Source organism: Scardinius erythrophthalmus, assembly GCF_964197995.2.
Source record: "Scardinius erythrophthalmus genome assembly, chromosome: 7".
NCBI classification, from domain to species: domain Eukaryota; kingdom Metazoa; phylum Chordata; class Actinopteri; order Cypriniformes; family Leuciscidae; genus Scardinius; species Scardinius erythrophthalmus.
In genome coordinates this window covers 7,914,822-7,942,331 of record NC_138227.1, presented here as the reverse complement: position 1 = coordinate 7,942,331, position 27,510 = coordinate 7,914,822, and the positions used below count along the sequence as shown (strand labels likewise).

General features: G+C 40.2%; 1 protein-coding gene across 1 annotated transcript; it reads right to left on the bottom strand.

Annotated features, from left to right (window-relative positions):
* Window positions 1-667: 667 nt before the first annotated feature.
* Window positions 668-27,062, bottom strand: LOC308693926 (NACHT, LRR and PYD domains-containing protein 3-like). Its single transcript, XM_081371090.1, has 12 exons — window positions 26,873-27,062; window positions 26,493-26,588; window positions 26,188-26,301; window positions 25,807-25,902; window positions 23,969-24,082; window positions 22,090-23,892; window positions 19,432-19,602; window positions 9,175-9,345; window positions 8,288-8,458; window positions 4,276-4,446; window positions 3,367-3,545; window positions 668-1,157 (listed from the first exon to the last, which is right to left on the bottom strand). Coding segments are annotated over exons 2-12 (3,042 nt in total). The 5' UTR covers window positions 26,543-26,588; window positions 26,873-27,062; the 3' UTR covers window positions 668-1,155.
* Between the last annotated feature and the right edge of the window lie 448 nt (window positions 27,063-27,510).

Sequence of the window (27,510 nt, the reverse complement as noted above, 5' to 3'; positions counted from 1 at the left end):
ATTAATTATCATTTAATAAATAGTAATTCATATAAAAATATACAATCTAAAATTATTTTAAAGTTAATGCTTCAAGTAATGTTTCAGGAAAAAAAGAAGGCAAATAAATTAAGTTATGTGACATTTTCCTTTATAAATGAATGATCTTTTATACATTAAATAATGTTTGATGATCTTTTATTATAATGTAAGAGCCCTTGATAAGGAGGATAGCACATAATTCATTGAGCTCTAGTAGTATGCAGTGCTGTCCAGTTCACAATAACACACATATATGCATTATATTCTACAAAGCAAGCTTATTAACAAGACTGCATATATTTCTGACTCCGTTGTGTTTCTTACAACACACAAGAAACCAGAGCCATGCATGCTATCGTTTGGTCATTGAAACGTAAGATTATGAAGGTAAATAATAGATAGCGCGGTGTACAAATAATAAGTAACACTTTCGATTATGAATAAACTTTGTAACTAGATTAGTGTAACAAACACTCACCCAATGGATTGATTTCTGGATCAAATCTCAGCCCGCACTCATATCACTGTTTCTTTGTTATTGGCTTTAGAAATACTTGATACATCAAGAGGAATGTGATAGAAATTAACATTGCAATCAGTAATTAACTGTGTTCAGAGGCAGGAGGGGAAAAAACAAGAAACCAGTAAAAGAATGTGAAGATTTATTTGGAAACATAGATCATCATATAAAATTATAAAATTATTTGACAAATTAATGTTCAGTGAAATTATTTGCATAATCTTTGTCTTCCTCTGATGGTATAATTTACAACATCTCTTCTGAAGTCAAACTCTTGATAAAACCTATAACACTTTTCACAACGCTGTCTGTATTGCACAATAAATCTATTGTCTAAGGCTTGTTTTCACTTTGCTTTAACCGTTTGTCTCATAATTTAAGTGTTTCACCATTTACATTATAATCAATATCTAACAAATGTGAAACAATTCAAAGCTGCTATTTTCAACACTCATTTTCATGAGCCATTACTATAAAACAAGAAACTGGTGTGAAGTCACACACACACGTCAGTGTGATCGCTGTGTGTCTCTGTGTCTTCAGTCTCAGTAGCGGCTCTTTATTCACCATCAGCTGATCCTGAGGAAACTGAACTGACGTCTAAACACTGAGAGTCCTACAATAAAACACACAGACACACACTTATGAGTATAAGCCATTACTGAGTCACATCACATCTGGAGATCATTTCAGGAAAACACAGCCAGAATATTAGTATATTTATATTACAGCCAGAGATATTAATGACAAACTGGAATAGATTAATAACAGCAAATGATAAACAATTATCACTTTATCACTCACACACACAAACACACACACACACACACACACACACACACACACACACACACACACACACACACCACATTTCCATGCAAACAAATAATCCGTTAGTAATCAGATTTAACGGCTCGGACTGAAAAGCCTTCATGTAAACGCCTTAATCGAATGAGTTCGATCTGAATGAAATTTGGATCGGATTGGGTGGTTTATTCCTTTTCTAATTTGATCGAGAGGACATGTAAACACTTGATCAGATTGAAAACTGAATCTGGAAAGTACTGTGCGTTTGCAATGACGTAATGCCGTATGATGCGTACGAGTTGTTGTAGTTGTTGAATGAAGTGTCATGAATGACCAACACAATCTCACGGCCTTCAGTCCTTCTTTCAGACTCTCATCCACAGGCTGTTTCGGGTGCAGGTAGGGGTGTTTTTACTGCGGGATCAATATAAGCAGCACGGCACAACGGGTCATGTGCTCATTGTCTCCTAATTAGGACCTAATCCGTAATATATAAATATTAAGTCTGCCGTTTAAAACAAACAAAGTGTTTGAAGAAGAGAATAGTATGTGCACACAGCGGGAATAAACTCAATTCCGATTTGAAGCTTGTGACATATAAACACACACATCAAACAAAACAAAAACAAAAGTTGTGCATGTAAACATGTAAGGGATGAAAATATTCATATAGACTAGAGGGTGACACGGGAGTGGATTTTCAAACCTCTCCCGTCCCAATCCCACGAAAAAACATCCAATCCCGTCCCAATCCCAGAAGAATGACTCCTATTCCCTCCCACTCCCGTGTTGTGTTTTTTTTTTTTTTTACCGGAATCTGTCAGTTACAGTAAAAAGAAATACAGTACAGATAACAGCATAGCACAGTTTATGTTACTTTATTGAACTGAAAGCCAGTTTAAACAATGCACATTAAACACATTAAATTTCCTGTAAATCATCCATGCAAACACATTTTAGTAACTAAACAGAATTTTATTAGGTTTAGTGACAACATGTTACAATGTTTACATGGTACAATTTCTGGTAAGCTACGCTTTTTTATTATTTCAATTAAATTATTGTGATTTGATTTAATATTGACTCATTTGGATAAATATTAGGTAGGCTACACAAGATAGGCGTTCATTTTTCTCAAGAAAAAAACCCTATCAGCTGGTAGTAGGCTATTATTTAAGGTTAAAAATAACTCAAATTAAATATAATGCGTTTTTTAATTATTATAATAACAACTTTATTTAATGATATAAGTAAAAATATAATAAATATGTAATATAGAACACATATTTAGCTAAATTCTTTTTAAGTAATAAAATTGACAGAATCTGAGAGCTGAGATTTTTTTATATCATAAAGTAACCTGCTCTGTCTAGTCTGTCGTTCTCCGTGTCCTCTTTGCTTTGCGATTTTTCTGTGCATGAGAAAATGGATGTGTGGGGCGTGAGAGCGTGTGAAAAGCGTGGGTGAATGCGTGAGAGTTGGCAGCTCTATACCAACTTGGTGCATATATTACAGCCACCAACTGGTACGGGTGTGTGGAGCACGTCATTCACTTGCCACACCAAAGCAAACAGGAGAGCATAAAGAGACAGGGCAAATAGAATTTAATTCAAATTTAAATATAGAGTTTATTTATAGAAACTGTATATTTGTGTATAAAGTTGGGTATCATAGTTTTATTACGATTCCCGGTCCCGCCCACTCCCGCTGATATTTTTTCCTGTCCCATCCCAATCCCGTGATTAATAGTGATTTTGTTTCCCATTCCCGTGACCCGCGGGATTCCTGAAAAAATGTCAGCCTCTAATATAGACCTAGCCTATTCATAGATCATATTCACATCACAGAATTAAACTAAACTCTTATTAAAAACAGTTTACAGAGACTAAAGTGGAGCTGAATTATTATCTATATTATTATATAATTATAAGTTGAGCTTATATTCTCCAGTAACACACATATGAGACCTGTTACTGAAATTGGGTCAATTTAAAGGCTTGAAATAAAAATATACTCACAGTAGTGTAGGTTCTCCAGTTTATAATGTGGATCATCCTTCAGATCAGAGAGCAACTTCATTCCTGAATTTCCTATTTTATTCCCAGTCAGATTCAGATGTCTCAGGTGTTCAGGGTTTGATCTCAGAGCTGAAGCCAGAGCAAAACAACCTTCATATGTGACGCCACAATAACTCAACCTGTAGAGAACAATGACACACACTTCACTCTCTCAGTTCAGATCAGATCAGTTTAGCAGTGAATCCATTATTAAAGAGAAAGTTCAAACTTAAAGCACAAATTAATATGTTCGATGGATCATTAGATTGAGATCTAAAATGTCACAAAACATGATCATAAAACATCTAAAGTATCATTCAATCAGGAAAAATAATCTCTTAAATTACACTATTCACTACATAGGCTAGTTTTGCTGTTACTTAGATTTGTATGTAATATGTATGTAAAAATTGGTGTGTGTGTGTGTGTGTGTGTGTGTGTGTGTGCGTGTGTGTGTGTGTGTGCGTGTGTGTGTGTGTGTGTGTGTGTGTGTGTGTGTGTGTGTGTGTGTGTGTGTGTGTGTGTGTGTGTGTGATTTTACTAAATTAAAAACAATACTTTAGAAAGTGTCATTGCAGAAAGATGAACATAATTAACAGTAAGAATGAATCCAGCATGTTCTTCATTTCTCAGTTCTGACTGTGTTGAGCTCGAGTCTGTTTAAAGTCAAGAGACTGAAATGTTGATTGTGTGTGAAAGTGTGTATTTCAGTGTGACTCTCTGTCCTGCAGTTTCATGTTATTGAGGATCAGTTCATGTGTTCAATCATTTACAGCTCAATAATCTGAACTCACAGCAGCAGAAAGAGGCTGAACACTTCAAATATACTTTACATTGTGATTCATGTGTGAGAGTCAAATATGATCTTACCACAGTTTCTCCAGTTTACAGTGAGGATTCTGTAGTACATCAGACAGCAGATTCACTGATTCTCCTATTTTATTCCCAGACAGATTCAGATCTCTCAGGTGTTCAGGGTTTGATTTCAGAGCTGAAGTCAGAGCAGCAAAACCTTCATCTGTGACGCCACAATCACGCAACCTGTAGAGAACAATGACAAACACTTCACTCATAGTTCAGATCAGATCAGTTTAGCAGTGAATCCATTATTAAAGAGAAAGTTACAGCTACACTGTGTAACTTTTTAAGTTGATTCTTAGCAAAAACACAAGTATATATGCTCATTCATGTGTAATTACTTCCACCAACTAATAAAGTATTCTCATAAGCGTAAAATCTGCCATTTATAATACATATGAGCGGGTCCCTCGAATGGCGGCAGCCATGTTGCGCCTCCATCTTGAAAATACATTCGCCAAAGAGGGACATACCTGGAAATTCAAGCTTCGCCTTTCGCGTTTTACACTCAGTGACACTGTGACGAATGTGAGGGGGAGATTACTCGCGACTGCCGGCAGATTTGAAAAATTGCTGAAGATGGAGGATCATGCCTATTTTCGAGGACATGTAGCAGAGTCGCCAAAGAAGCGAAAGAGAGAACTAAAACGTCAACGCGTCAGGCAAATCAGCAAGACCAAAGTCAATATTGGAGTAACTTTTCCCAGATGGAAAGAGCTCATGAGGAGCAAAGATTTTAAAAGACGCCGAAGTTGCCTGCTTTCTTCTCGACAGGTAATTCAGCCTATTTGTGTAAATTCAAAGTTTTATAGTTGCTTGTCTAACCATAGCATGGTTGTGCATAATGCCAGAACGACCTCTTAGTATAACTTGCATTACTTTTCCTCGCGTCAATGGTGAAAAAGTATTGTTTACCTTGTAACATAAATCTGTGCTGCAACGGATCACAGGTGATGAATAGTTTCAATAGACATCTGTCGCAACAACTGATCTCTGACTCTGCTCACAGAGAAAATTATGTAGCCTACGCTGTAAACATTGCCTTACATTATTAATCTCGTTCAATATACAGAATAACGATAGCACTGATACTTTACTAACATTAGCTTGCATTCGTTTGGGATAGCTGATATTAGCAATGAAATGGTACCAACATAACGAAAACATAAAACTATTATTCATTTTACATAGAGGTCATAACCTACATGCTAACTGACTAAATAACTAAATGCACTTTGTAATAGTTTTCTAAAGCAACCTCATCACTTGAAGGAACACTCATGGACGAAGTCGAACTGGAAGCCATGTTAATTTTGGAATAATACGGCCACCATATGAGTTAAAACGACCTCGGAATTGAAAGGAACAGAAACTAATATTCACTGGGTAGTCATATACAATTTCACCGCTAGATGGGGGAAAATATCACACAGTGTAGCTTTAAAGCAAACTTAAACTGAAATATGTTTGATGGATTATTAGATTGAGATCTAAAATGTCACAAAACATGATCATAAAACATCTAAAGTATCATTCAATCAGGAAAAATCATCTCTTATTTGCAATATATTAAAAGTCAGTCTTGTGCAAAATCTGCTTTAACCTCATAGGGTCGACAATCACGCCGGCGTGATCTGCTCGCTTTTTTTCTTATCAGTGCAAAAGAGTCAAAATACTCTGTTGACTTTGATCTTCTTGAAATGTCAATTTTTTTTTGTGTATACTCACAATAAAAACAAAGTGTTGTGCTTTTTGCAAAATAAAGAAAAATAAACATGATGCGAGTTCTACTTTCTCTCTGTCAGTTAAGTCCATTCTGAAACGCGTCCGAAAATTAACTGTAACTCAGCGAATACTCAGTCAAACAGTCACACAGGCACACGGGCATGAATCTTGAATTCTCTTCTTTCAAATGAAGTAATTTATATAAAACAAATATTCTCAGTTTATGTAATATGTATGAAAAGAGAGAGATGTCAGTCGTTCTCATCTCAGCTCATTAAGTTTTAATGTGACCCCGCCCACGGAGAGTGTGCACTATTCAAACGCAAATGATCTGAGGCGAAACATGCAAACCTGTGAATGCCCACATTAGCTGGATAAAACACACCGAGTTTATTAAACTCATGTACTTTACGACGCTGTGAGGAATAATACTATCTTAATAATAATCCTGGAAAATTTACCTCAGAAGTGCTGGAAGTTTCATTTTTAAGGAGCAACGGATCCAGCTGAGGAATAGGTCAGTTCTATATTTACTTTGTTCTAATCGCAATAGTGTCTGTACACAAAAAGACTGTTTAAATATGAATCGCGTTTCTGTGTGTGAATGAATGAACGCACAGATACGCACTGTTGTGTAGCTACTACTGCTGGCAAAAATACTGTTTAAATATGAATCACGTTTTTGTGTGTGAATGAATGAACAGCTTATACCAAACTCTATTGCTATACTGAGATGAGTAAAACATCGACTAGAAAAATCGGATAGATTATAAAGTTTTACTGTAAAATACTGCCACATCAAATAAGCTTATAATGTTGCGAATTCCTGCTCATATGTTTTGAGCTCATTATGCGGCTCATTATGCAGCTCATTATGCGAGTCGTTGTCTTCTCAGGTGTGAATCACGCCCCTACGCATATTGCCTTTCCAAACAAAAAGTGTCTTACAAAATTTAAATCAATGTATTGTTTTATGTGAATGATTAGGCAGGATGATTTTCACATCATTTTGAAGAAAAAACTCTAAGCGACAAAAGTCACATATTTTGTGGCCTTATTTCAGAAACTTTCATTTTTAGTTTTTTTCAATAACCATGCATAAACATTATTCTCTCAAAAAAACCAAACATGTACATACATGTTGCTCACATATTATGATAGCCCTGTTTGTGCTAAATAGAGTGTAATTACACTTTTTACACCTGCCATTAATATGTTTATAAGCAACTGAAAAAAACACAAATGTCAGGGCATGTCAGAACATCTCAAGGACCCCAAAAACACCTCAGACCCCAGAGGGTTAATAAATGACACTTTTCACAACATAGGTTAGTTTTACTGTTAAAGGACAATTCCGGTGAAAAATTAACCTAGGGGTAATTAACACATGGTTACCGAGTCGATCGTTTCCTGGGATGCGTTTTCATGATAATCGAATATAAAGAGTTTTATCTCTAAAAACAGATTAGCTCATAACACTAGTATATGGGGCACAGAGTAAGTAAAAGTAAATCGCTAGTTAATACCACTAACAAGGCTCAAAATAGCCTCACACTAACACGGTAGCATAATGAGGGTCCCTACATGCAAACCGAAGCATTGAGAACTTTGTAAGTGTACAGACAGTTTAATAAGAAGATACTTCATAAAGACAGTACATTAGGTACGATTAGTCGAGCCATGAACGCCGTGCTACGTTAGATTTCACAAACGTAATTCCTATCGACCAGCTCACTTAGCACGGCGTTCGTGGCTCGACTAATCGAGACTTTTTTCCAAGATGCCCGCTGCCTGTAAATGCGTAATGTACTGTCTTTATGAAGTATCTTCTTATTTAACTGTCTGTACACTTACAAAGTTCTCAATGCTTCGGTTTGCATGTAGGGACCCTCATTATGCTACCGTGTTAGTTTGAGGCTATTTTGAGCCTTGTTAGTGGTATTAACTAGCGATTTACTTTTACTTACTCTGTGCCCCATATACTAGTGTTATGAGCTAATCTGTTTTTAGAGATAAAACTCTTTAAATTCGATTATAATGAAAACGCATCCCCGGGAACGATCGACTCGGTGACCATGTGTTAATTACCCCAGGTTCATTTTTAACCGGAATAGTCCTTTAAAGGGGGGGTACAATGGTGTTTCATGTATTCAGAGTTGTTTACAGTGTTAAAGAGATGGATTCTCATGCTAAACATGGCCAAAGTTTAAAAAAAATATTTTGGACGAATAACAGAGGCTGAACACTTCAAATATACTTTACATTGTGATTCATTTGTGAGAGTCAAATATGATCTTACCACAGTTCCTCCAGTTTACAGTGAGGATTCTGTAGTACATCAGACAGCAGATTCACTGATTTTCCTATTTTATTCCCAGACAGATCCAGATCTCTCAGGTGTTCAGGGTTTGATCTCAGAGCTGGAATCAGAGCAGCAAAACCTTCATCTGTGATATCACAATTACTCAACCTGTAGAGAACAATGACACACACTTCACTCTCTCAGTTCAGATCAGATCAGTTTAGCAGTGAATCCATTATTAAAGAGAAAGTTCCAAATTAAAGCACAAATTAAAATGTCTGAGGGATCATTAGATTGAGATCCAAAATGACACAAAACATGATCATAAAACATCTAAAGTATCATTCAATCATGAAAAATAATCTCTTAAATTACACTATATTCACTACATAGGCTAGTTTTGCTGTTACTTAGATCTGTATGTAATATCTATGGAGTAATAAATTGGTGTGTGTGTGTGTGTGAGTGTGTGTGCGTGCGTGCGTGAGTGTGTGTGTGTGTGTGTGTGTGTGTGTGTTTGTTTGTTTGTGTGTGCGTGTGTTTTTTTGATTTTACAAAATTAAAAACAATCCTTTAGAAAGTGTCAATGCAGAAAGATGAACATAATTAACAGTAAGAATGAATCCAGCATGTTCTTCATTTCTCAGTTCTGACTGTGTTGAGCTCGAGTCTGTTTAAAGTCAAGAGACTGAAATGTTGATTGTGTGTGAAAGTGTGTATTTTAGTGTGACTCTCAGTCCTGCAGTTTTATGTTATTGAGGATCAGCTCATGTGTTCAATCATTTACAGCTCAATAATCTGAACTCACAGCAGCAGAAAGAGGCTGAACACTTCAAGTATACTGTACATTGTGATTCATGTGTGAGAGTCAAATATGATCTTACTCTAATTTCTCCAGTTTACAGTGAGGATTCTGTAGTACATCAGACAGCAGATTCACTGATTCTCCTATTTTGTTCTCAGACAGACTCAGTTCTCTCAGGTGTTCAGGGTTTGATTTCAGAGCTGAAGTCAGAGCAGCAAAACCTTCATCTGTGACGCCACAATCACTCAACCTGTAGAGAACAATGACACACACTTCACTCTCTCATTTCAGATCAGTTTAGCAGCGAATCCATTATTAAAGAGAAAGTTCAAACTTAACTGGATCATTGATGGATCATTAGATTGAGATCTAAAATGTCACAAAACATGATCATAAAACATCTAAAGTATTATTCAATCAGGAAAATAATCTCTTATTTACACTATGTTAAAAGTCAGTCTTGTGCAAAATCTGCTTTAATAAATGAGACTATTCACAACAGAGACTAGTTTTACTACGTTACTTAATAGATTTGTACTATGTGATATGTATGGAGTGTCAATTAGGGTGTGTGTGTGTTTTCATTTTTCAAAAATAAAAACAATCCTTTAGAAAGTGTCAATGCAGAAAGATGAACATGATTAACAGTAAGAATGAATCCAGCATGTTCTTCATTTCTCAGTTCTGACTGTGTTGAGCTCGAGTCTGTTTAAAGTCAAGAGACTGAAATGTTGATTGTGTGTGAAAGTGTGTATTTCAGTGTGACTCTCAGTCCTGCAGTTTCATGTTATTGAGGATCAGATCATGTGTTCAATCATTTACAGCTCAATAATCTGAACTCACAGCAGCAGAAAGAGTGTAAAAAAGCCCATGTTAAGTTTGTGTTAATTTATTATAAGGGCTGAGCAGCTATTATGTTGGTCATTGATTTGAATGTGAAGAGGTGTGGTTTAATCTGAGATCGCGTGAGAGCAGATCATTTTTTCTGTTCGGATCCTGAGGAAAAAATTAGGTCCTGCAATCTTACCTGAAAAGCAGTAAAATAAGGTAGATTAAAATCTCTTTCTGCAGCGCCTTCACTTTGTGAACTGCAGGATAGAATTTTTGTGCTCTTCAATGGCAGCGGATGGTATTAAACTTTGAGCTGAAGTTTCCATAGTGATGATTCTTGAATGTGCGTCATTGAAGATTAACCACATTTGAGAGTCATACATCAACGAGATAAACACTCATACACATCTTAGATTTACACCTGCATTTATTATCGTCGAGGATTCATCATGCATCAGGGGGCCAGAGACTGCAGCTCAACGACCAACTTCATATCGCTATCTGGACATCTGAACATCTTAAAGAACGTCCTGGTTGCGTATGCAACCCATCGTTCCCTGAAGGAGGGAATGGAGGACGTAGTCGACGTCGACTGAATGGGATCACGCTAGGGAGCCTATCTTCTTCGAGCATGCTTGAACGAGCCAATGCGCGCAATGGCGACATGAATTGCATCACGCGCTCCGCCCCGCGAGATGGGTATAAATACGGAAGCGGATGCATACACCATCTGTTTTTCGCTGAGGAGTCGAGCGTAACTCGGAGTCAGCGGTGGTCCAGCTATAGTGGCAAAGGGACTACGTCCTCTGTTCCCTCCTTCAGACGTAGTCGACATCGACTGAATGGGATCTTTAACCCTGGAAAACGCCACTAGAGCTGCCACCTTCCCACATCTTGAGGTGGTGATAGGACAGGGCTTAGGCCAGGGAAGTCACTGCTTTTCCGCAAGACCCGCACAGTAGACTTGGATAAAACTGGGAAAGCGTGCCCTGTCGATGGAAGGAAGGGAACATCCAGCCTGAAGGGGGGAATCGTGGGAGATACACATATGAACTGGGCAAAATGTCGGGCAGCACAACACATGGAATGTCACTGGGATGACTCCAGACTATAACAGGGGGGAGGATCAACCAAAACAGTGACGGCAGAAACTCTGCCAAAGGAAAAACACGGGCTCACCTTAGGGAGCAAAATCAAAACCGTACACAGAAAAATCTCCGGTGTTGAAATCCTGGTGTTAAGGACTTTTAGAGTAAAGAGTTAATTTTCTGGTGTTGAACTGGTGTTGAACTGCTAGTGTAAACCGCACTCTCTGGCTGGTGAAAATATGTAGAGTTATTAAATTTACACCGAGAGAGTGTAATTAATTACATCCGGGACATTTACGCGCTGGGCGCGACGAAACGACCTGAAACTTTTTTTCACAGACGCCATTTTCTTTGACTCGCGATGCAAGGCATACGAGGAGGGAAAACGCTGATATTAAGTGTTTTATCGCATTTATATATGCATTTTATAAACTTTTATTACATTATATTGTTTTATTACAATATTTATGTGCTGTGAACGGCTAAACCAGTCTCAGAAAGGCATTTTCGTTGACGCGCGATGCAGAGCAGACCAGGATGAGGTTGCTTTTAAACAGAGAAACGACGAAAGTAAGTGTTTTATCTAATTTACAATATGTATTTTTTTAAGTTCCAATACGCATAATTTCCAACATGCGTTCATGAGAATTACTTATGATTTCCTTTATACCTTTCCGTGGCTTTGTCGTTGAATAGGCTGTCGATGAAGGGACAGAAATTTTATAAAAAATATCTTGAGTTTTTCCCGAAGATGAGCAAAACTCTTACTGGTTTGGAACAACATAAGGGTGAATAATTAATGACAGAATTTACATTTTTGGATGAATTAAGTCTTTAATTTACTTGGAAATCGAAAGTTTAAGATGATTGAACTTTTTCCACCATAAACTTGCTGTATTTATAAAACACAAATTGTATTGATTGTAATTGGTCTGGTTTTGTGTTGTCTAGGGAACCAGCACTACAGGATTTTGAGAAAGTTGGATCTGCACAGCCTTTCCTTCTCTGTGAAACAACTATGCACTGAACTTTACTGTTAGCAACTGGACACAACTGATCCACTCATATCCTGCAACTGTTTTTCATCTGCTGAATGTTGTTGCTGTACTGTTGCAAAGTCGAAGGTATTGACTCAACTTCACTGACACAGGACTTATATTCACTGACATGTACAGGACTTGAAGTATTACAGAGATACAGACCATTTGATGTGCAGCTTTCACATAATTGTGATGACAAATGCCTATATTTTGCTTTCATTTATTTTAAGTTAACCTATGATGTAAAGGGACTTGTTCATTAATAAAAACTAGTTTGTTAAAACAATTGTTTGCATTTTGCCTTTTTTTTTTACTTTATTGAACAGAATTCTACTATGATCCCAGACTAAGGTTACATTTTAACTTTCTGGATTGTTTTGATGTGCATTCAATGTTATCAAAAGGTTAAATACTTTGCTTTTATTTCTGGAAAGATTCCTTTTGTTAAAAAGCATTTAACACTCCCGAAATGTATAAATGACTCCCTCCATTTTGGAGTTAAAATAAAACTTTTGAAAGTGTGAAATATGCACATTACTCCGGAATACATTTTAACAAAGTGTTCAAATGTACTCCATGAGTAATGTATACATTTCACATTTTCAAAAGCATTATATTAACTCCAAAATAGAGGGAGTCATTTATACATTTCGGGAGTGTTAAATTTGACTCAATTTGAGTTAAATGTACACTGGCTTTTTTGCTGTGTACCTTAATAAAGTGTGTTTGTGACATTTTCTGCCATTTGTCTTTAGTAGGATTGGAAGCAGCTCTATAGGTAGCCTATTGGTATTGACACTCAATAATGTTATTGCTGAACAGTATTTTAACACTTAATGTTGTTGTATTCACACTACACTGGTGTTGGTGTAAAATAAAATGTATTACTCAATAACACTGTAATTTAACACTAACACTAGTGTGGTGTAAAAACAACGTTAAGTGTTATGTTAAGTGTTGAATAGTGCTAACTTTTAACAATATACAGAAAATTAGAGTTAAAAAATTAACACTTTCAAAAGTGTAAATGTAACACTGTGTAGTGTGGACACATATACACACTTTGCTGGTGTTAAATTTGACACTGTAGGTGATGATTTAACACTGGGGATTTTGCTGTGTACCATGGAAAAATACACATATGGGATCGCCGTAGGGATCACAACATATGGACCCAGCACCTAGCACAAGTTCCACAAGAGTAGTAGGCCTAGCATCGGACGCTCCGCCATGTTCAAGCCGCAGGGGGCATGGAGGAGCTCAACAGGGTTCTGCCGAAGGAGAACTCAACTGGAGCAAAATGGCGCATATATCCAGTCCATAGGAGGGGAATGGCGCAGCAAGCCGGCACATCGAGCGGGGCATACGGTGTTAACTAGCTTCTATTTGAAGAGAGCACACAGGAAGCAACCGGCTCGACGTGTAGGCTATAGAATCTAGCGAATGTGTTAGGTGTCGCCCAGCCCGCAGCTACAAACATCTGTAAGCGAGGCACCTTGAGCCAACGCCGAGGAGGCGGCTACACTCCGAGTGAAGTGAGCTCGCAATCCCAGGGGACAAGGTACACCTTGGGACTCATACGCCAAGATGATGGCATCCATTATCCAGTGGGCCAACCTCTGCTTTGAGACAGCCTTTCCCTTCTGCTGGCCTCCATAACAGATGAAGAGCTGATCTTAGGTCCTGAGGCTTTGCGTTCTGTCAACATATATCCGTAAGGAACGGACTGGACAGAGAAAAGCCCCCTGGCTTATGCCTCCTCCGGGGGGCAGCGCTTGCAGGTTCACCACTTGGTCCCGAAAGGGAGTGGTAGGAACCTGGACACATAACCAGGCCGGGGTCTCAGTACAACATGAGAGTTACCCGGCCCGAACTCCAGGCACGATTCGTCGACCGAAAATACATGCAGGTCCCCTACCCTCTTGATGGAGGCCAAAGCAAGCAGGATAACTTTTTTTAAAGACAGGACTTTTAACTCAGCTGCCTGCAGTGGCTCAAAGGGAGGTCTCTGCAGTGCAGTTAACACCAGAGACAAGTCCCAAGAGGGTATGGAGGGGACGATCAGGTCATGCTTTCCCACGGATCTCCTATCCACTGCATCGTGATGTGCGGCAATAGAGGCAACATACACTTTGAGGGTAGAGGGAGACAGCCCTCGCTCCAACCCCTCTTGCAGGAAAGAAAGTACAGCGTGGATCGAGCAATTTCGGGGGTCTACTCGATGAGAAGAACACCATTCAACGAATAGTTTCCACTTCAAGGCATAAGCATCTACGACTGACTGTGGTAGATCACCTAGAACCTCCACGTCCCGTCCAGTGACCAGACATGGAGTTTCCAGAGGTCTGGACGCGGGTGCCATATGGTGCCCTGTCCCTGAGAGAGGAGGTCCTCCCTCAGAGGGATGGGCCAGGGAGGGGCTGTTGAGAGGAGTATAAGTTCAGGGAACCAGGACCGGTCGGGTCAATAAAGGACGATTAGCAAGACCTGCTCCTCTTCTCTGCTCTTGAGCGTACTCAGGCAGGTCATGGACTGGACACATTCCTCTGTGAGGCGTGCCGTCTGTTGGACCAAGTCCAGCTCCATACCGAGAAAAGAGATCCTCTGCACGGGGGCGAGGATTTGCTCTTTTCCCAGTTCACCTGAAGACCCAACTGGCTGATATGTTGGAGTAACACATCGCTGTGTTCGCACAACTGTTCCCGGGACTGAGCTAGTATCAGCCAGTCGTCAAGATAGTTGAGGATGCAAAGGCCACGCTCTCTCATAGGAGAAATGGCTGCCTCCGCGACTTTCATAAAGACGCGGGGAGACAGGGCCAGCCCGAAGGGTAGAACTTTGTAATGATAAGCTCGACCCTCGAACGCGAAACGCAGGAAGGACACATGAAAGTACGCGTCTTTCAGGTCGACCGCTGCAAACCAATCTCGGGGACTTGTACAGGGCCCGATTCAAGTGTTGCAGGTCCAAGATTGGCCATAACCCACCTCCTTTCTTGGGTACAATGAAGTATGAGCTGTAGAAGCCCGACTTCATATCGGCTTACGGATCCGGTTCTATCGCATCCTTCACCAGTAGGACTGCAATTTCTGCACGCATAACGGGCACGTTCGGTCAACACTGAAGTGTACAGAATGCTGCTGAACTTGGGCGGATGCCGGAAGAACTGAATTGTGTAGCCGAGTCTGATGGTACGGAGGAGCCAGCTGGACTAGCCGGGAAGCTCTCTCCAAGCTTCCACAAACCGGGACAGGGGGACCAGAGGCACCACAGACGTACCCGGAGTGGGGCAGTGGGGTGGAGGACAGGGACCTGGCCTGGAAGGCCCGGAGGTGGCCCAAAGCGAGGTCTGAGTGTGCGAGGCAACACTTACCTGACTCCACTGGTCCGCAGGGGTTACGGGAGAAGGCGTAATCGGGTCCTCGGACCATACCCGACTGCCGACACAAGAGGGGACCAAGGGGTGCAAGGCTTTACAGGGTCGCACACCGCAAGTCTGACCCCTCTTGGGGTCCAGGAAAAGAGGAATTCGCTCTTGTGACAACTGGGGTACCACTGGACTCCGGAGAGCCAATGGCGGAACGGTAACCGTCTGAAGAGCTCGTTCCCCCGTTCCCGGGCAGCCTGGATCAGGGACGCTTAGTCTTACAGTTGCCACCTGGCTTGGCAGTGACTGATACAGGCTGGGCGGCCTGCCTGTGGCTCGCTCTACGCTGAGGCCTGAACAGCCCAAGCTGGGAAATTGGGGAGTCCAGGAACCGAACCTTGTCCGCATCCGATAAATCAACCAGGTTGGGCCAAGTATGGCGCTCCTGGACCACCAGGGTGGACACCGCTAGGCCGATCTCCGGAGAGCCAAGTCAGTTGTGGTGCGGAGCTCACTGGTGAGCGCACGGCCTAGACAACCCTCATGCATGTCCATGCGCCACGACAGACCACTCGACTGGGGGAATAGCCTCGTAACTCTTCACCGCTCCTCCGTCAAGGGTAGTGAGGGGGGAAAAACTCTCTAGGTCGCTTCCGGCAGTTAAAGATGCCATCCACGACCTAGTAAGCTCTCCATGCACTTCGGGAAAGAAGGGCACTGGGGCGGCGGGCTGAGAACCAATCATCCAACCGAGACTGAGCGGGACACGGTGGAGGGTTTCACACTCCCCAAAGGGGATAACGCAGCCGAGTCGTCATCTCCAAAGATCAGCTTACCCTCCAATACTGCAACCGGCATCCTGTCCTCTGGGGGAGCCGCGAGTGAGACATCTGGTCGGTCCATTACAGAGGGACCAGTGCTCTCAGCAGGGGGCTCCACTAGTATCGGTGTGATGGAGGATTGAGGACCCCACAGGGAATGGTTACCAGGCGGAAACTCCTTCACTGATCTCCGATCACCCATCCCACACGGCACCCTGGGGTGGGGCGTGGTAATGGGGACTGCACCTTCGTGAACGAAGGCGAGTCTCGATCTCAACACTGAGACAGTCATATTCCCGCAATGGGAACATGAACCGTCCACAAAAGCTGCCTCAGCGTGCTGAACACCCAAACACGTGACGCAGCAATTGTGACCGTCAGAAGGGGACAGGAATGACCACATCCAGAAACGCATGGGCGGAATGACATCTTGAAAAAGACGCAAACCCACTTATGTTGCTCTTTCAGGAAGTGAGAAACCTCTCACCAGTGCCGGAGCACCCAGGGGAATGATTGCTGCAACACTGACAGGGATGGTGCAGCCTGTACCAGTGAAGCAATCACTGTTCTCGCTCTCAACCAGCCGTCAGACAAACAAACACAAATAAATATGTAATGCTGTTAGAACAGCAGTTGAGTGCTCAAAGAGCTCGCGACCACTGCTGCTCACGCTGTAGAAACACCAGCCAGGGAGAGACTTTCTGAAGAAGCACTGACATACTCGCTCGTTGTAGAAGACAACACTCTTCAGAGATTTCGTCATAGAGAACGATCGGCTCCGAAGAGAAAGACAGATGGTGTATGCATCCGCTTCCGTATTGATACCCGTCTCGCGGGGCAGAGCGCGTGATGCAATTCATGTCGTCATAGCGCATTGGCTCGTTCAAGCATGCTTGAAGAAGATAGGCTCCCTAGCGTGATCCCATTCAGTCGACTTCGACTACGTCTGAGAGACTAACACTAACTGTAGAGACTAACACGGACTGTTGCAATCATTGTTTTCACTGCCTAATCACAACACCAGCTAACATCTGTATCCTTGAAATTCAAATCTGTTGAAATATTTCATTGTTTATATTGTTTATTATTTTGCGCAGGCCTACGCCCTTCATATGTACATTTTTCTTTGCATTTGTGTAATCCTTTGACGGTGAATGTATACACAGTGTATTTGATTATTGTTATTCAACATTCTTAAGAGTAAATAGTACAATTTAGTACAGTAGCCTGCTCTTCATTACTCTTGTGGTGATTGGACATCAAAATGTGGTAATCGACCCTCTCAAACGGTTGGCATCGTAATAGTAATTAGTGCAATACAGTTCCTTTTGTATAGAGCCTGAACACTTCAAATATACTTTACATTGTCAATCAATCAATCAATCAAATTTTATTTGTAGAGCGCCTAACAACAGCCAGAAGGTGCACAAGGCGCTTTCCAGTAAAAACAACAATAAACAACAATATTTAAAAACATAAATGTACATAAAAATAACAGTCAAATCCGAAACTACGTGTTAAAAGCTTGTCTGAATAGGTGTGTTTTCAACTGTGATTTGAAAACACTCAACACGGTAATGCTTCGTAGCTGTGCTGGAAGTGCGTTCCACAGCTTTGGGGAGCTCTGTTTGTCATACTGCAAACTTTTGTCAAAAATCACACCCAGGTTACGCACAGTGGGTGCAAACTGAGGTGTAAGAGGACCAAAACTGAGAGAACTGTTGGGTGAGTCCGGGCTGAACAGGATGTACTCAGTCTTTCCTTCATTCAGATGAAGGAAATTCTGCGAAAGCCACTGTTTGATGTCCTGAAGGCAGTTATAAAGGGGGTCAAGCGCAGAACGATTGCTCAGAATCACAGGAAGGTAGATCTGGAGATCGTCAGCATAGAAATTAAATTGAACGTTGTGATTGGAGATGAGTTGACCAAGTGGCAGCATATAAAGTGAAAACAGAATAGGACCGAGAATGGATCCTTGTGGCACACCAGATGACAGGGGGGCAGCTGAGGAGGAAAAGTCATTAAGCATTACTGAAAAAGTTCTATTAGTGAGATATGAAAAGAACCAATTGAGCACCGTGCCCTGCAGACCGATAGCATGTTGAAGACGGGAGATGAGGATGGCATGATCCACGGTGTCAAATGCAGCGGTCAGGTCCAGTAACACCAGAACCACAGAGCTTTTACTGTCCAGGGCTACTAGAATGTCATTACTGACCCTCAGTAACGCTGATTCGGTACTATGTCTAGACCTGAAACCGGACTGAAATTTATCAGCAATGACGTGCAGTTGTAGGTGAGACTGAAGCTGGGACAGAACAAGCTTCTCCATCAACTTAGACAAAAATGACAGGTGAGATATTGGGCGGAAGTTGGACAGTATGGAGGGATCAAGGTTGGGTTTCTTGAGCAGCGGTCTGACAATGGCGTGTTTGAGAGCAGTGGGAACAGTTCCCAAACTAAGACAGCTATTAATGAAGGAGACAAGGAAGGGACCTATGGTGTCAATAACCTCCTTCAAAAGCCTGGAGCCAGGTTTCGGTGAGGAAAAACAAATCCAGATTGTGAGAGGAGATGACATCATTGAGGACAAATGTTTTGTTATTGAGCGATCTGGTGTTACAAAGTGCCATGCGGAACGTAGTCGAGTTAACAAGTGGCGATGTCACACGTGGAATTGGACGGAGATTTCCTTGGACACAGCTCCGGGTGGATGTTTTTACACGGCGGGGACACGGAAATGGAACGCCAGTGTCGAAGCCAACCGGCCGAAGCCACCGGTAGCACTCCCGCGATCCTCTAGCACTGCCAAGTCCTGATCGATCTCCACTCCTCTGCGACGGAGAATCCAGGTGAGTCCTCAGCCTGACATGTAACCCGCCTCTCCGACCACGTCTTCTGCGGCGCTTACTGCCTGGTAGTAGACAGACAGGGCATCTCAGGAAAGGAGGAATTGATGTCAACAGTGGCGGTGGTGGTTTAAAGGACTGGGCATTTAGGAGGCGATTAGTTGTAAAACGTAATTCCAGCAGCGTAGTGCGATCATAAACAATAAACGACGAGACGGTAGCAAAAACAAATATGAAAAAACAGAGGAGCAGGTGACATGCCAAACACAGCGGCGCCATCTCTCTGCCTCTATTCTTCTGCTGATTGTGATTCATGTGTGAGAGTCAAATATGATCTTACCTCAGTTTCTCCAGTTTACAGTGAGGATTCTGTAGTACATCAGACAGCAGATTCACTGATTTTCCTATTTTATTCCATGACAGATTCAGTTCTCTCAGGTGTTCAGGGTTTGATCTCAGAGCTGAAGTCAGGGCAGCAAAACCTTCATCTGTGACGCCACAATCCTTCAACCTGTAGAGAACAATGACACACACTTTACTCTCTCAGTTCAGATCAGATCAGTTTAGCAGTGAATCCATTATTAAAGAGAAAGTTCAAACTTAAAGCAAAAATGAACACGTTTGATCTAAAATGTCACAAATGTAAGATATTTGTATTTGTAGTGATTCGTCAATTTAGCTCAAAGGAATTATTAATTATTTATAGGGAATTCGAAAGAGTCACTTATTACAACCAAGCAAATGACTCGTTCGCGGTTCATTTGAACTGGCTGTAACTATCAACTCTGCAACGGATATAAATATCCGAACTATAGTGAAACACTATAGTTAGCAAGGTAACTTAGATCAGAAGTTTAAGACATTAAATTTCGTAAGCAGATAACACAAGTAATCTCTTTTTAAATACAAACAATACTTTATTGATTATATACTAACACATAAAGCTAATATCTAACACAAACACACGCGCACGCATACACACACATTCATACAGGTTGCTGAAGAAAGAGAGTGAGAAAGAAAGAGTTTGAAAAAAATGAGTTTAAGAGTGAGATGATGAAATCTCAAGATTCTATGCACTTAGAAGACATAACCTGAACGAACCATCAAGCATTAATTCAACCCTTCTGTCGTTTTAGGCAGGTTATTAAATTTATATCAATGCACCAGTTCAGTTTTAGTCTGGAGGTACTTGCATCTTTGCTTCTGGGGATTCCCTTGGGTTTCCCGTTCGTTGGCTGTGGTCTCCTCGTGCCTGGATAGATGTCTGTGGCGTGGATGTCGGATGGTTGAAAAGTCTTTGAAGTGGAAAGCGGTGCGTTGCAGAAGAAACGTGGCTCGAAATCTTGTCGCAAAACTTAACTTAGAACCGAGACTCACAACGGAACATAAAGGAAATGATAACACAGAAAAGGAAGAAAATTGAGAATAGAGTAGGCTAGTAAGATGGCTTGAATAAAGCTGTTGAACCCGTTCTTCTGATCTAAATTTGGGTTCCTTCGTCTGCGCGTTTGTTACATGGTTACTTGTCTGGTTTAGATCTCCATCTTTTTCTGCCCATCTCTCTTGAGAGTGGTAGCAGAGCGTTTCTTGAGGGTGAACCCAGAGAGCGAGAGCACAGAGAGAGAACTTTGTTTTTGGGTCTAAGATTTTAAACTCAAAGTTTGTCCCCCCCTCCTGAAGAGATCGGACCAATTAGACACTGGCTTTGTTTGTCTCATCGTAAATCATGCATTATCTGGGACCTCCTTACTCTCCAAGCTCTGGCAGAGAGTACAGAGGCCACAGTTTAGACATCATTACTATTATAAGAATACGAAACATTTTACCCAGATTTCAATCAAGCCATCTTGCTAGTTGTGTTCGTAAGATAGCATTGATATGAAACAGTACACACTTTCATTCACACACCTAATAGTTATACAATTACATGAATTATATGGGATTAAAGCATATTAAATGGACACATATATCGTAGAAACACATAGAATGATGTATGATGTTTACAAGTCCATTGAAAATTGTTATTGAATGAGTTTTATGTATACTGTAGGAAGAATCTCAGTTTTCTGGTTTAGAGAGAAAAGAACTCTGTTTGTTCGTTCAGAGGTCCCAATGGGGGAGGGGTCAGGAATGTTGTGCCATCTCTGAACCAATCCTTCTTTTAAAAACCCCCTCACATTGACAAGCTTTTCCGTTAGTTTGGTCATTAGAAGGGTCTTTTGCCGACTCTCTGGCGCCGGGATGGGTGACTTATGGCTCTGGGTTTGGTGATTTGACCCTGGAATGTGAGGACTCTGTGTGGGACCTTGGTCTCTGTCTTTCTCTTAACCAGTCAGTATTCAAAGCTAGCATTGACCAGTATACAAAGCTAGCATTGACCAGCTATTTCGTTGGTGCTGGGGGGCTCTTTTAAATAGCCAGAATGCTGATGATCATGAGACGTTCTGAACAAATCTTCCCCCCTTCATTCGCGAGAAGTGGAGAGTTTGAATTAATTTTCTGGAAGAAGATTAGCTGGTGTTTGGTTCATACTCGCAGTCGTTACACAAAACATGATCAAACATCTAAAGTATCATTCAATCAAGAAAAATAAAAGTTAATATTTAATTGTCCATCTAATAGTAAAAATTTAAATGTATGACTGCTATGTAAACCATACATCAAATGTTTTTTTTAGGAGATTTGAGCTACTTGATAACTGAGCTGTTTCTCCAGTTGTTTGCTTGGTCTTCATTTCTTTTATCATTTCTTTTAAATATTTAAATTCCTTCTTTATGTGCAAGAACATTCAACTAGTAAACCTGAATTATTTATTCATACACAAATTTTCTGACTTTGTTTGAATGCCTGAAGGAATTTTACACTGTCACGGTTTAAGAAACACATCAAAATACTGACCACTGAACTCCAGACAACATCTGCAGCACTGAAGATTTATTAACTGTTATTTTCCTAATGTTTTAACACTGAACTGATTGTTCTGATTGATACTTACTGAGCTGATCTGGATTCTTTAATCACAGGAAGAAGCTTCAGAAGAACCTTTAGTTGTTCAGTTTTATTGTCTCGTCCAACAAAATCATTAATATCAAATTTGTTCAGCTTCTCCTCTGATGTCAACAACACAAAGACTACAGCTGACCACTGAGATGAAGAGAGTTTGGCTTTCTTTATTCTTCCAGATTTCAGATACTGTTGTATTTCCTCCACTAGTGAATGATCACCCAGTTCATTCAGACAGTGGAACAGATTGATGGATTTCTCTGGAGAGTCAATGGTCCTGATCATTTTCTTGATGTACTCAACTGTTTCCTCATTGCTGTCAGATGTTCTTGTCCGTTTCATTAGTCTTAGTAGGAGATTCTGATGAGACTCCACTGACAGACCCAGAAGAAACCGCAGGAAAAGGTCCAGATGTCCATTTTTACTCTGTAGAGCCTCATTCACAGCTCTCTGATGCAGCGCAGATAATGAAACATGTTTAAACATGAGCTGAAGCAAGTCATTGACTTTAGACCGCAAACTCTGTTTGGTGATCGGGTCAAACACATTTCTGTTGTTGTTTATATAGTCGAGATGCACATATAGAGCCGCTAGATGTTCCTGAACGCTCAGATGAACAAAGCAGAAGACGTTCCCCTGATACCAGCCAAACTCCTCTCTGAAGATCTGAGTGCACAATCCTGAGTACACTGATGCTTCTGTCACATCAATGCCACACTCTCTCAGGTCTTCCTCATAGAAGATCACATTGCCTTTCAGAAGCTGCTGAAAAGCCAGTTTCCCCAGTTTGAGGATCATGTCTTCATCTGTCACGTTCTTCTCATAGTCCTTCTCATGTTTGATGTTGGTCTGAAGGATCAGGAAGTGTGTGTACATCTGAGTGAGAGTCTTGGGAATCTCTCCAGTCTCTGCTTCGCTCAACATCTTCTCCAGAACAGTGGCTGAGATCCAGCAGAACACTGGGATGTGGCACATGATGTAGAGGCTCCTTGATGACTTCAGGTGTGTGATGATTGTATTGGCCAGACTCTGATCACTGACTCTCTTCCTGAAGTATTCCTCCTTCTGTGGATCATTGAAGCCTCGTACCTCTGTCGCTCGATGGACACACTCAGAGGGGACGAGATCGGCTGCTGCTGGTCTGGAGGTGATCCAGATGAGAGCAGAGGGAAGCAGATTCCCCACAATGAGGTTCATCAGCAACACGTCCACTGAGGCTGATTCACTTACATCACACAACCTCACATCGCTCTGAAAATCCAGAGACAGACGACACTCATCCAGACCATCAAAGATGAACAACACTTTATATTTGTCTTTGGATATTTCTATTTCTTTAGTTTCAGGGAAAAAGACATGAAGAAGATCTGAAAGACTGAGTGTTTTGTCCTTCATCAGATTGATCTCTCTGAAAGGAAGTGGAAATATGAGCTGGACGTCCTGGTTCTCTTTCTCTTCAGCCCAGTCCAGGATGAACTTCTGCACAGAGACTGTTTTTCCAATGCCAGCGACTCCCTTTGTCAGCACAGTTCTGATGGGTTTGTCTTGTCCAGGTAAAGGTCTAAAGATGTCTTTGTATTTGATCGGTGTGTCCTCTGTTGCTGCTCTCCTGGATTGTGTCTCAATCTGTCTCACCTCATGTTCATTACTGATCTCTCCACTCTCACTCTCTGTGATGTAGAGCTCTGTGTAAATCTCATTCAGGAGTGTTGGGTTTCCCTGCTGTGCTGTTCCCTCATACAGACACTCAAACTTCTTCATCAGATTTGATCTAAACCTGTTGAGGAATTCATGGCTGTAAAATGAAAATACCACAGCATTAATAAACTCAATGTCTTTTTTTAATCATATATTTTGTTGAAATGTAATACCTGAGATCAGACTGTGTATCTTCACTCTTAAAATCTATTGGCGGAATCATAGACGCGTCTCTCCTCATAGACACACAGCTGGGCTCTGGTTCTGATCTCTTCTGATGAACTGAACTATAACAGAGTTTAAAGTTATACATATTTGACATATTAAACATATTACACATCCATTTATCAATAAAACAATCACTCTTCATTATTATTTAAATTACACTGTTATTACACAAATTGTACATTAAAATGAGTTCTTTCACAGATGTCTCTCTGTGTGAGCAACACTAGACTGTATGCATTAAAATATTACATTAAAACATTCTTCGTGTACATTCATGGCCGTAGCCAGCTATGAGGTCACCGAGGTCTGGACCTCGGTCATTTTTTTATATTCAAAAATAAAATGTCAAGCTCTCTGAATGATTAATTAGCCGTTTAAACCGCGTCATGTGTGTTTGCAATTTATGTCGCTGCGAGAAGGTAGATCAGTGAACGGGGCTTGAGAGCGTGTTGTAAGCATAGACTATAAAAAATGCGGCAGAGCGCTTTATGTCACTTTATTATAATTTGTAAATAAAGCGCAAAAGAAACTACAAGCATGATGCAACAACATTTGATGTCAATTTGTAATTCATGAAATGACCAAAAAGTGCCAATGAACTTTTTTTTTCTTTTACATTTCCGATAATGGAGCGTAATTTGCACTAAGTGCCTGTCTTTTTAGCAAAAAAAAGACACCTTCTACTAAATAGCTACAGTGGCATGGGTCGTTGGGCGTGCGTGAGGTGCTTGAAACTCAGTAGCTTTTGAAGCGTTCGACTCGAGTTCGAATCCGCCTTTTGCCGAACTCGCTCTTCTCCCTTTTCCCAATACACATGAGATGTAAAATGTATAGCCTAACATAAAGGTCTCTAGCGTTATATTTTGCCAACGAACTAATATCGAAACCGTGATATGGTTTTGTGCTTTTATAAAACAGCACAAGAATTTAAGTATCCTATATGGGCATTATGTTTGTGCTGCGTGATTTAAAGAAAAGTGCGCACTTTGCTCACGCGATCAAAGAGTTTATTTCTTGCAAGTGAAGACATTAGGACAAAAGTATTGTAATTTTCCTATAGTGTAATGTAAAGTATACTTTTGAAATATTCATTTTCATTATAGGCTATATGGATTTTAATAGGAATAATTATCTAAATCATTATTATATTATTATTATACTAATTGTTTGGCATACTAAAACACCAGTTATAATGTAATGTAGACTGAAACTCCATATCATAACTAAAAAATATGTTTGAGCCCCCTTTAATGTCCAGGTACAAGTCAATGTTTTTTCTTTGTGCACAGTTCATGGGTTGAAGCCCGTTGAAGCTCTTAATTTTGAGCTCTCAAAGACCACCAGATTGATGCATTTAACCTTAAAATGTACAAAATTTTCTTACGGGGGAGCATGCCCCCGAACCCCCCTAGAGGGACAGAGGTTTACCCAACATAGTTTTACAAAATCCTATGGGAAAGATCGATCATTTATGAACTTTACTCCAGCATAGTACAACAAAGTTCCTTTTAAGTCAGTAAACTAAAACTCTTAATGCAAAATTAAAATGTCCTTGGACAAACTATACATTTGGCCTACCTAAGGGGGGGCATAAGACATTGATTGTGGCCAGGGGCCTCTGAATTCTTAATCCGGCCCTGCACCTCACCCCGGACCTCACTAATTTTCAAACCCTGGTTACGGCCTTGTGTACATTGTTTATATCTTGTAGAATATATTACTGATAATGATCTGATAATATAAAATGCCATACTATAATCATATTTTCTCAGAAACATTATACCTGATATCATGTTGTGTATCTCCACTCTTAAAATTTACTGGCGGACTCATAGACACACAGCTGGGCTCTGGTTCTGATCTCTTCTGATGAACTGAACTAACAAAAACAGAATAAAGTTAATATATTGAATTACTGTATTTAAAAACCACATATTAATTTATCCCTAAATAATTTATTTTCACAATGTTGATAAAAAAAACCTGTAAAATGAACTAAGTGCTCTCATATCCGTCTCTCATGTGTGAGTAACACTACATACATTCAAATATTAGCTACACATAAATAAGAATTTCTCATATCTTGAAGAAAATATCACCAATATTATTCCAATAATAAAAAATCTCATGCTGTAGTAGTCATATTTTCACAGAAACATTATACCTGATATCATGTTGTGTATCTCCACTCTTAAAATCTACTGGCAGAATCATAGACGCGTCACTCCTCATCGACACACAGCTGGGCTCTGGTTCTGATCTCTTCTGATGAACTGAACTATAACATAAACAATTAATAATTAATGGTGATAAATCTGATAATATTTTCAAATAAGTTCTTAAAAGGTATTTTAATTATAAAACTGGCTGGTCTAATGGTTTTCAATAAAATTAAAGTTTTTAACTTAATAAAAACATCTTCTTGTCTATAATTTAAAGATGATTTAATCTAGAGTTTATTCAAAATACCTGCAACCTGGATAAAAATCTTCATCTCTGGATGTTTGAGTTTCATCCATGATGAAGCTGAACAGCTGAAACAGAATCTGATCTTCACCACTGACTCTGAATGGAAATGACAAACAATAATTCAGCTAAACGGAACCTGAGATTCAGAGAAACAGGATCATGAGACGCGGCGTTCACTCAAATACACAATGTTAGTCGTGTATTAACACACATGCTAAATAAATCACAGACAACATGAAACAATGGAAGCATGTTTAGCTCTAACATGAAAAATATCAAACAAACACATATAAAATAACTAATATGTCCTTTAGGGGAAATAGGCTAATGGCTTAAATGCGGAAGGCACCCGTAAAACGTCTCGAGACCTGAACACTCACCTCGAAAAACGGTTGATCACTTTCAGATTCACAAAATCCACCGCCGTTTCTATCAAGTAGTTGCACGTAAATTCGTGTCTTAGCTTTTATGAAAGTTTCCATTACACACTTTGAATTTGATACTCAGTATGGAATCCATTCTGGCTGTTAAATGGCGAAACATCAACTCATTTACTTTCACTTTTTATATGTTGCGGTCAAGCAAAGCCAGCCGCGTTTTGAAAATACACGGTCAAGCCAGCCGCAAAAAAAAAAAAAAAAAAAAAGAGTGCGCCTATTACTGTGAATATGGTAATTTCAGTAACAGCAAAGAGAGATCGCGCTTTCAGGGCGCTTGATTTGCCCAGATCTAGGCTATCTATCTGTGAGTGACGATATAATAAGATGCCATATTTCGAGAGTTTTGGTACTTTACTCTGTTATCCTTTTAATTTACACTCACGTTGTCTTTGCAAGTTGTGCATTTGACTAATGTTTTTTTTTATTTTCTTTATAGGCCACATCTAGAGAATTTTTATGTAGAGGTTTACAACATAATTATTTGCACAAAAAAAGCAGTAAAATAAAGTACACATTTTACTGCAGCATTTTGGAGTTATGTCACATTATTTGACTACAGAGGCCTATAAATACCTCAT

Excerpts from the sequence above, each read along its gene's own strand:
- LOC308693926 (XM_081371090.1), bottom strand. The coding sequence starts at position 26,542 with ATGGATGAAACTCAAACATCCAGAGATGAAGATTTTTATCCAGGTTGC. Across the intron at positions 26,302-26,492 it reads GATTTTTATCCAGGTTGCAG|TTCAGTTCATCAGAAGAGAT; the intron begins GTATTTTGAATA and ends TTTATGTTATAG. Across the intron at positions 23,893-23,968 it reads GATACACAGTCTGATCTCAG|CCATGAATTCCTCAACAGGT; the intron begins GTATTACATTTC and ends TTCATTTTACAG.